The following is an 11,049-nucleotide window of genomic DNA, read 5'->3' as shown; positions in this document are numbered from 1 at the left end:
TATTAACTTAAAAATACATCTTATACTGAATACCACTTTTTTCCTAGCTACAATACAGTATGTTTACCTTACCTTTATTGAGGATTCTTGTTGGCATATGGAAGATGGGGAGGAGAAGAGATGTTACTGTTTGGAAGGGTAGTCCCCTTCCATTATAGCATCAGGCAGTGATGACTTCTCTGGGGGTACTCTCTCTCCTATGTTTTGCAGGCATACCACTAGGACCTGGTTGTGGCTCACTGCTTGCTTGTCTTACTAAGAATCTGTCTAAAAATACTTTTTTCCCTACATTTTAACACTTGTCTGTAGTGAGACATCACATTGTCATTTAAAAGGTCAATGCAACGGCCTGCTATGGCTTTATCTGGGCGAGCTTTTCAACAAAACTTTGCAGTTCTTCCCATACTTCACACATTTCCCTAATGAGGATGGGACATGAGCGAGTTAAGTAAGATAATGAGCGAGTTAATGGGGTGTGGGTGGAGATTGGCCACATAGACTACAGACATTGCTCTATAAGTTACTACTTGAAGCTTATTTGGTGCTACAGATTCTGATCCTGATGAAAATATGTCAGTATGATGCTTAATGATCTTTTATTCTAGTGGAGGGGGTGCAATCGTGCTGCTAGTGAGCGTACTGAAGTTCATGGTGGAACGTACAGTAGTCTTTGTTGTCATTGTGATTTTACTTATCATGGTGTTGGTGATCACATCTAGTGGTTATGGTGTGAACACACACTGTGCCATCAAAGGCATTGTTATCCATTCTGCAAAAAGTGTTATACAATAAGTGCCTCAATTTAAAGAAAGCAGAGTCAGTGTAACAACGGAATTTAGTGGTGGTGGTATAAACTGTGAATAAGTATTAAGTTTTGCTAAGATATTGAGAATACCAAACAAAAGGGAACATATACAAATTAAAAAGTAAGCATACAACATATTGGTGCAGTATAAGGAATATGTAGTTCCTCCGTGCACTGGAGACCGCTTCAATTATATATGTACTACATCACTAGTTGTGGCAGACTGTGCCAATCTCCCCGCACCTTTAACCATCGTTATTACACACATACGTAATTTAGGTAAGTGGTTTTGTATAGAGCTTTCTAGTTAATTTTGTTCTAAATTTCTGTGCCTAAATCTATACATTACACACAAATTTTCAGTAGAAGAAACAATTTGTACCCTAGAATTACCCAAAATATCTTACTTTAGATTAAAACAAAAGACAGTGTATCTGTTGCATTTTGGGGTCATGCTTTTGAGCCTTTTATTTGGATAATAACAAATTTAATGAATACTGTTGTATACTAGAAAATTATGTATTTTTGCTATAGAAAAAGAATCATACATAAGGAACTTACCCATTAATTCTTCTCATAGTAGTGCTTCTATGGGCTAGGTACTGGTAATTAGATTTGAAATTTGTTCTAAAACAAAAGAAGTCAGTCACATTTTAATGTGAAACAAGAAATATGCATGATGATTATTTTTGTTCACAAACTTGCAGAGCCTTCATCGAGTCGATAAGTTTATGGCAGTTTTGTGCATTCCGATACTTATGAATATCTTTCTCCAACGTTGTAATGAGCAGTTCTGGACATGCCCTCCCCATTTTCTCCAGGGTAACTGACAAAAAAGAATAAATTTTGTGAATAAATCAGTATACCTGTACTTAAGTGAGGAATAATAACTTAAATGTCCAATAAATATAGCAATAAACAGTGGTCCAACCAGGACTTTAGACTTACCTGAGACAGCTTCCTGCAGTTTATCATCAGTATCATCTAAGAATATTACTGCATCTGTATACAGGTCTTGCAGCTGGCCAAAGTGCAATCTGGGATCGTAATTTTCTGGCAAACTATTAAATAACACTTCTAAAACATGAGCTGCTTTCAGTCGAATCAATTGTGATACATCATCAAATCTCTTCACTAGTTCTGTAACAAAAGAAGATCAATGTCTAATGGAGCATCACATAAGATATCAGATTGAAAATTATGAATGCATCTGAATTTATTTTAATTGTTCCAGTAATAACATTGTATCAGTTATCTGCCTATTTTTTCAAACATGTTTTTCAAAATGTTTTGCTTTTTTGACAAACCAATGTCTGAGGAACATTCCAAACATCAACTTAGTTTCTTGACTGGCAGATGTTAGTGAAAAGTTTTAAACATTGCTCAGTTACTTGGCATTTGCTCAAAAAATCACAGGAGTCAAAGGGGCTTCGCAGCTTGGCCACACCATGTGCTTGTTTTGTGTCTGGCACGACCATTTAGCTTTGTCTCCCCTTCATATCCCTGGACTTATCACTTAAAAAGTACAAAACATTTTCATTTTGTCAGCTTATCAATCAAAGCTTCTGAAGTAATTAAGTGAAAAGGAAATAATGCAATGATGCCTCTTAAAATACAAACAGCTTATGAAGGTTAATGGTAGTGTTGCTAGGAGAGATGTGTAAGCCCAGTACACAGTAAGCAGGACAACAGTGTTTGGTAAGGCTCACCTCTATTTGTTATGCTACTACTCTATTGAAACTGATATAGTGATAGCTCACAGACACCCTGATGAATAAAATTCACATCAGTAAAAGCTAATTTCACGGCAAATTTCAAGAAATATCAGAATAATAAGTAAAACAATTAGATCGTTTTGGAGAGTAGATTTACTGGTTCGATTAGCTAGTACTGTTTTTTTAAATGTTTAGTCCTGACATGTTTGAATAAATGATCAATGACTGCAAATACAGTACTGTACAGTACTCTATTACAAATATACGAGTTTATGTGCCCTATATCCAACAATGTCGTGTATATACAGAAACGTTAAAAAAAATCTGAATATACTTACTATTAGCAAACATGTGAAATTTTTCTGAATCGATTAACTGGAAGTAATTTGTGACCGTCCAGTAAATGACATCACAAGAGAAGCGGCGAGTGTCTTCTGCATCATCCTCTATTAAGGCCGGAATTAAAGCTAAACATTTCCTTAGCTCTGTAAAAAGTAAAGCTACATAAATTTAATTGTTATATTCACTTATCAGTAGCTCTGAAGAGTTAAGAGACATCATAATCATTAAAAACCTACTTGTGGAATTTATATTAAATATTTTCCTCATACATCTACCCATATAATGAGTGTTTTAATATTCAATTGCTACCTAAATGACAAAGAAAACCTGTTGCATTTCAGCTACTATAACACTGTATCACGAATATTATTATTTTCTGCTTAATTAAACCCTCAGATGCTCGTTTCTTTATTTTAAAGAATCCTTCTCTGCACTCTCTCTCACTTGATGTTAGGTCTTCCTGAAATTAGAATGTTTACATATGTTTTTAAACCTAACATGTCAAGGCCATCTTTGACCCTCTCATATTCTTGTTTTTATTAAATAATACTGTAATTATTAAAATGTTTCTACAGTACAGTACCCTGGCATGTGATGACTAAGGCAGAATGAAGAATTCTATATCAAAATAATGTATTTCATGTCTTATTATGTAAATCTTTCACATCTGCAGGTGGGTGGAATATCAAGGGAAACAGTGTGCATGAGACTACCCTCATCTCCAGTTAAGAAATAATCTTAATCCAATACTTTCAGTAGGACAGCAATTGATAAAACATACACAAGTGAAATTTTACTTCTATGCTGAGACAGTCCTTAGTACAACACATTGTAATAAAATACAGTACAGTACTTTGCTATACAATTTAATCTTGTTAAACTGAAAATCTATAACCTGAAATTTGTTACCCAGGCTCATTTCAATGAATAATATATGAACAGCAATTGAATAATACATCTGTAGAAACAAATATGCACTGGATATAAAATATAATGTGGGACTACAAACAACTGTGCAGCATGAACCCTATTACTGTACTGTTTGTTTATACAATAATTTATTCCTGCAATGGTAATTGAATTGGCTTGTAAACAAATCCACAAGGGCCGTAATGAGGGTTTAAACCTAGTGTTTGCTCTGATAAATATTCATTTTCTGAGCTATACCATTTAGTTGCTCTCTTGATAATATCCTGTTCTCTCTCTAGGGCACAATCAAACATCAGGCAAGCCAGGTCAACAACACAACCTAATGCAGCACAGATTTATTTACATGCCCCCACTGGGTCATAGTGGAGAAAGATATGCTGTAGATTTTTTATCCTGACCAGAATGATCTCCAGAATATTCATTGTCTACACTTAAAAACCTCCTCTGAGCAATATTTAGCCTCAAGGAGACTGCCAAGCATTACTCTGCTAATTGCAATTTGATCTACTAGCCACCAAGTAATTTGACCAAGCTACCACCTGATATCAGTACTGTACTTACCCTCTCAACAGAGTAACAAGCAGATACCCACCACACACTCTCATCCTGGATCTCTCAAACAATATATATCTCCATTGGGCAAGAGGTCCCAGTATTCAGTACAGTATAATGACATGTGTGAAATGTTGACCTACCATACTGTTGCTGATCCTAATCATAGGGCAAGTAGGATCAACTTGCTCCTTAAGGATCAACTGAGTGGCATAGCTTATCATACCCCCTTGATCCAAAATATTTGATGAAAGATCTCTCTCTAGATACTGTAACAATGTTTTGTGACTATATATTACCTTACCTTCTATCACACGGGATTCAGTACTGGCGATTTTGAAAACAGCCTCTAAGCATGCCACAGCGGCTGTTCTCAAAGCTTCAGCTGTGGCACCAGCATGCCACGGCAAAAACACTGCTATGCAATCTGAAGAATAAGAGCAAACATTTCTACATTGTATTTGCAATATAAGATAATGCACAATGTCTAAAATTTCTGAAACTCTTTAAAGAAATGTTCCATATCAAGGCCCTTAATAATATCCCCCTATAATAAGGAAGTGATAAATCTGACTTCACTGGGTTAGTCATAATCATATTAATACAGAGTTAAACAAACTGAAGGAAACTAATGTTTACCATTCCAAAGGGCTTCCCTATTAAAGGCAGCAATACATTTACTAACCAGAGACAAGTTCAGGAAGCCACAGTCCAAGATGACCACTTGATTCAAGTGGCTTATCTTCCCGAAACAGAAGAGTCCGTAGTTTTGTTAAACAACGCAGACTGACATATGGATCTTGTTTCTTTGGAACACATGCAACAAGCACTTTGACAAACAGCTCTATTTCATATCCAAGGGACTGACCTGGAGAAAAGAAAAATATTTGATGATAAAATATAAAAAAAAGAGGTAGGAAAACTAGATTATAGCCCACTAGTTCACCCAGTAGTACCAACCCATCCATCTATCCACATACCCAGTAGTACCAGCCCATTCATCCATCCACACATCCAGTAGTACCAACCCATTCATCCATCCACACATCCCAGTAGTACCAATCCAATCATCCATCCGCACACCCAGTAATACCAACCCGTCCATCCATCCACTCACCCAGTAGCACCAACCAATTCATCCATCCACACACCCAGTAGTACCAACCCATCCATCTATTCACACACCCAGTAGTACCAATTCATTCATCCATCCATATGGAGCCTACAGGTTGGTACTACACACCCAGTAGTACCAACCAATCCACACATCCAGTAATCACCCTCCTATCCATCTTTTACACCTTGTTACATATGTGAACTCTCTTCTTAAAGAGAGTTCTTATGTAGAATTTTATCCAGATGTTTTGGTTACTATCAAGTGTTAAGACTTTCGATGGAGGATTTGAAACCCTTGCTAAAGCATATCAAATCCTGGTTTGGCTATCAAGTAAGTAGAACAATCACTACTTGTAAACACTTAGGAAAAATATGTGGAAAAATAAAGACTTTCTTAATAAGTGCATACAAGTGCAAGATGCACACAATTATTTAAGAGAACACTGAAAAAACAGGTATGGGTAAAGGAACAGGAAACTACTGTAGTATTATTTGAAAAGGCAATAAAGATAAAATGTAGATAAAATTTAAAAGGCTCTGAAAGTGCTGCTGTGCAACATTTGGTGACCGCGGCACAATTTATATACTGTGCTGTCATGTAACAAAAGCCACTGGAGAAAAAACTATCAAGGAAAAAGAATTAAAGAAAAACAGAATGATATGGAATAAAAACCAATGAAGCAGAGGAAAATAATACAAATTATACAGCATGTTACAAAAATAAAATAAAAGGGAAAAAATAGTAATGAAATTGAAGAAAGAGATTACATGAATTAATGAAGAAATGCTTAGAATGAAAAGAGAAGTAAGACAGAAAAGAAATCCAATATTAAACTTCTACAACATGCAAAAATCTATAAATATTGTACCATGAAAACAGCCTTCCTGTCCCCAATTATGGGAACCAAACCAAGACGGCTACATTCTGCTCTGAGAAATTCTAGTCTCTTTGGATTGAATATTTAAGGGTTGAGAGATACATTTCCACCCTTTTCATTGGTACATGTTCTCTGGACAAGTAATGATGATATATGAATGTCTCTGAACAGACTACTGTATACTGTACTTGACAGCAGGGAACTGGTAAATATTTCCATACCCTATGAAAAGAAAGATTCAAGTTAAAGAATGCTAGTGATAACATGCCAGATATAGGAGTACAGGGATGTGTATGATGTCAAGCTTGTATTATATGAATGTATAATATTAGAATGAACATGTAAAATAATGCATAAACAGAAAATATAACATTCATTAAAACCATGAAAATCATCCTACCTGCTAGTTCCATTAAGCCCGCAAACATCAGGAACTGTGGGGTATGTTCACTCCAGCAACTGGCAGATGCAAGAAGACTCTTCAGAGTTGTATTAAGGTGTCTTCGGTATAATTCACTTGTTTCTGCACATCCAGTTTTATTTGATAGAACATCCAATTGATCTAGTGCAATGTTGACATTATTATCCATTTCCGAAGATGATGCAATAAATAATAAGATGCGGAAAATATTGAAACTGCTTTCACTTGGGTCACACTTAGTTATTAGTATATGGGTCAGCTGTAGAAGAGCCCTTTGATGTTTATCTTGAGACACGTAGGCTACATCCTCAGCTGAAACAGCTGTAATGATATCAGTTATATTTTCCTGGAGTTGAGAACTCATTGTGCCTTCAGCTAAAGAAGCCAATATTGTTAATGGACATTCCCCATTCTCATACATACTCAATCTGGGCACGATGAGTGGCAAGTATGTCTTTGGAGGAAGGAAGTGGCCAAGATATCTGCTGCACTCAATAACCTGTCAGAAATCAAGATATAAATCAATATAAAAATAAGGCATTGTGTGGTATGACGCTTTCCTTTCTAGGCTGACTTAGTTGTGCCCTGATCAAGTATGAAGATGGCCGCAGGTCATAAGACTCATGCTCTCAGTATACCCTAACCTAACCTAATAACTCTCAAAAAAGAAAGGTGAGGCCCTGCCAGTTACTGGATAAAATAAAAAAAGTTATATAAAAATAAAAGATTATTGCAAACACTTTGCAAACAGCCCTTTAGTACTGTATCTTTATTTGCTAGGAAAAAAATGCACACCACTACATGTACTGTGAACTGCTAATGTATGTATAAATTAATTAAAACTACTTCAGGTTGCACCAATCAAAACTTTATGCTGTTTGACAAAAAGTACTTAATGCTATAAGATTATTCTGACCTGCTTCACAACATTTTCCTCTTTATCACTTGCTACTAAGTTGAGACCCATAAGAATCTTCTCTGCATACTGAGTTATTCCTACATCAGCATTGAGGATTAGGACAGTCAAAAGTTTAGCTGCCTGTAGTCTGGACCCTGCCTGCCAATCATCCAAGTCATTCATCAGGCCAGGAAGAATATGATACAATGCACGTCTCACAAGAACTCGACACCCTACACCAGGTCTCGCTTCTGAAAATATGATGCATCAAGTAAATTTAATTAAATATTTAGGATAATTTAGTAGTGAACAATCTACAATATGCCTAAAACCTCATCAAACTTGTGGCTTTATGTACATATACTCTTGCATAAATAACATATAATTATTATTACAGTATTATTATTATTATACTGTATTACATAAAGATAACTAAAAGAACTGTTGCACTTTTTATTTATGTAACCCGTTTGGTTTAAAAAAAAAAAGTAAAATAATTTACCTCCAGCAGGATAATTTTCCAGAGTGACATCAAAATCAACGTCAGTCTTCAGTTGTTCAATGTTCTCAGTTTCAAACTGTAGTCCAACTTTCATCCAGAGTTCCTCGGATTTCTGCCTCACTTCAGCATCATCATCTCTTAGCCTTTAATAGTCATTTAATATACAATTAATTACATGCACTTTATTAATAAACATTTTTTTTAAATAAAATAGGTTACAAATTGGTGAAATGAGTACAGACTGATGTAATGAGCAGAGTGAATGTAATGGTTATAGTGGTGGTTGTGTCTGCATATGTAAGGGGTGACTGTGGTTCAATTAGTTATGGTTATACTTGTTGTGATTGTGCAAGGTTTGCGAGCATAAGCATGCATACTGTATTGATAATACTAACACTGCTTGTGTCATGTTATGTACAGTAACCAGGGGAAAACACTTTGTGAATTTTTGAAGATGCTAAACTAATAAAACAAAAACAAAAAAGGCTTTAGAAGAAAGTGTAAAGAATCTGCAGCTAAACATTACCCAAACAGAAGTAAAGGAAGAATACGATGCCAGTAAGAATAGCGGTCAGGCATCTGCAGTGCTAAAGCCCCACCAACTTCTACCAATGACAAGCGAACTTGTGGAAGATCCATTGTACACCTAGCCAACGGGCAACTGACATCTTGGATAGCACTGCTGTCTCCATACAAAAGTAAATCCCCTGAAAATATTACATGGTAAAATATGTATCCATAAAATGAGTAAAGGGAAGCGTTTAATAAAAATTAAGCATACTGATGTCACATTCAAATTGCTGATGTCGTTCCTACCAATAATGCCACAAATTAAAAAATAAAAAATTATAAATTTCACTATTTTCACTGTATCCAAGAACCATGTCTATAATAATTATAACCACTTAAATAGGCCTAATGCTGTAATACTACATTGTACATTGCATGAAACGAATAACAGAGAAGGTAAAGAATATATATAAGAGCACTTTCATATTTAATATATAATTAAGAGCCCAATAAACATCTGACAATGTGCTGAAGAACACAAAAGCATTCAAGTACACATTCATCAGTTTCTTCGTGGTTCTTTGCATTTACTGTACATATTACACATTTGATGTGACTTTTAATTCTATAATATATAATATTATTTATATTTTATATATATATATATATGTATATATAGTGGATGTATTGTACAAGAACTCTTGTACAATACATATAAATAACATTTTCTCACCCAAGGCATTTATGCAGGCTATTCTATTCTTGAACCTCTGATGACATAATGCTTTCAGAAGTGGTTCAACCAATGATTTAGACTGCATGTTAAACTTCTCATTTGTGGCTTTGGCGTAACAGCTAACACACTCACTTGCTGCTTTTCGTACGTCTGGACTTTTATCAACTACTGACCTTTTAAGAATGTTAACCACATCATTCATGAATGGAATCAATTTAGATTCAAATCTAATTGTTAGAGCTTTAATAATATCAATTAGAATTTTCCTGACATCTTCACTCTCTTCTAAAATAGGATTAACAGCCAGTCTATGGTGAACGATGGGGATTATATCAACTAAGTGATCTTCTGACACAACTCTCAATTCAATAAATTTCAGAACACTGTTTGAGGCATTAATTCGGCTGATCTCAGACTCATCTGACATGCGTGCCAAAAGCAACGTCCAAGAAAGCCCGAAAATTCTCGACAACCGATCTTTATCCACCTCCTCTTCACTTTCAAATGTTATTTTGTAAAACAGTTCAAGTGCCTTTCGCCTCTTAGCTTTGGTAGCATTCTGTATTTCACTTAATATAGGGTGTAAGTCGAGGCATGTTCCAGAAGCAGCGTCCTCCGTCGCCATGGTTGCAGGAAGGTAAACACTTATGACATGCAACTCAAGACAAAACTATCGTCACCTTGATTTCATATATCCAAATAATGCATGAGTTTTTGCTACGGCTTTACTATCTGCATACAATACGATCACATAAATAGTTGCAGTTGATAATTATACAACTCATTGTATAATAATCCTGCCCGATGAAGCCATAAATACAATGACAATACATCAGTTCAAAATCCAGATGGGAAACATCAACAGCAGTAAGAAGAATTTGACAAGCCGTCGGCTTCCTGTATCCGTCGAGGTCACTAGAGATAGTAGCCCTCAGGTAAAATCAGATAAATATATAAAGTGCGACGCAGTCTTGTTGTTGTTTTAGATTCAGCTACTCTGAACTTTTCTCGGAATTAAAAGTTCCGAGTAGTATTAAGTTGTGGTGAACCCATAAGTGGAGTGACGCAGTCGTTACCTTTCTGCATGTGAAGAACACGACCCCTCCCTATCCGGAAGAAAGGGCAGTGTATTCACCTTGCCTTACCTGGTCGGACTACTTACTGTCCTAATGTCTAGTTTCACTTGACCCCATAAATATAAGATATACATTTCCTATGTTATATATATTGTATAATACGACGATAGACTGAAAATCAGTGGATATGTTGACCAGACCACACACTAGAAATTGAAGGGACGACGACGTTTCGGTCCGTCCTGGACCATTCTCAAGTCGATTGTGAGAATGTGTGAATCATTCACACATTCAAGTCGATTGTGAATTCACAATCAAGTCGATTGTGAATTCTCACAATCGACTTGAGAATGGTCCAGGACGGACCGAAACGTCGTCGTCCCTTCAATTTCTAGTGTGTGGTCTGGTCAACATACTTCAGCCACGTTATTGTGACTCATCGCCTGCATCAGTGGATATACTATACATGGACTTTGCTAAAACTTTTGATAAGGTACCACATGAAAGACTGTAAAGGAAATTACTTGCACAGGGAATAAATGGTAGAGCACTAGAATGGATAAAACAA

General features: G+C 35.8%; 1 protein-coding gene across 1 annotated transcript; it reads right to left on the bottom strand.

Moving 5' to 3' along the window:
• Nucleotides 1–1,236: 1,236 nt before the first annotated feature.
• Nucleotides 1,237–10,060, bottom strand: Dnaaf5 (Dynein axonemal assembly factor 5). Its single transcript, XM_045760392.2, has 10 exons — nt 9,403–10,060; nt 8,686–8,866; nt 8,160–8,302; nt 7,676–7,908; nt 6,739–7,258; nt 5,030–5,212; nt 4,649–4,771; nt 2,859–3,005; nt 1,754–1,945; nt 1,237–1,631 (listed from the first exon to the last, which is right to left on the bottom strand). Exons 1-10 carry the CDS (start codon nt 10,028–10,030, stop codon nt 1,489–1,491), a joined length of 2,493 nt encoding a protein of 830 aa, XP_045616348.1. The 5' UTR covers nt 10,031–10,060; the 3' UTR covers nt 1,237–1,488.
• Between the last annotated feature and the right edge of the window lie 989 nt (nt 10,061–11,049).

Source organism: Procambarus clarkii, chromosome 66 (assembly GCF_040958095.1).
Source record: "Procambarus clarkii isolate CNS0578487 chromosome 66, FALCON_Pclarkii_2.0, whole genome shotgun sequence".
Classification (NCBI taxonomy): domain Eukaryota; kingdom Metazoa; phylum Arthropoda; class Malacostraca; order Decapoda; family Cambaridae; genus Procambarus; species Procambarus clarkii.
Note: the sequence above shows the minus strand (reverse complement) of the source record. Positions and strands in the feature narration are given on the sequence as shown.

Bases quoted from the DNA above. Each gene is read 5' to 3' on its own strand.
- Dnaaf5 (XM_045760392.2), bottom strand. From the start codon at position 10,030: ATGGCGACGGAGGACGCTGCTTCTGGAACATGCCTCGACTTACACCCT. The intron at 7,909-8,159 runs GTAAATTATTTT...TCATATTTTCAG, and splicing joins GGAAAATTATCCTGCTGGAG to AAGCGAGACCTGGTGTAGGG. The intron at 7,259-7,675 runs GTCAGAATAATC...GATTTCTGACAG, and splicing joins AGGAAAATGTTGTGAAGCAG to GTTATTGAGTGCAGCAGATA.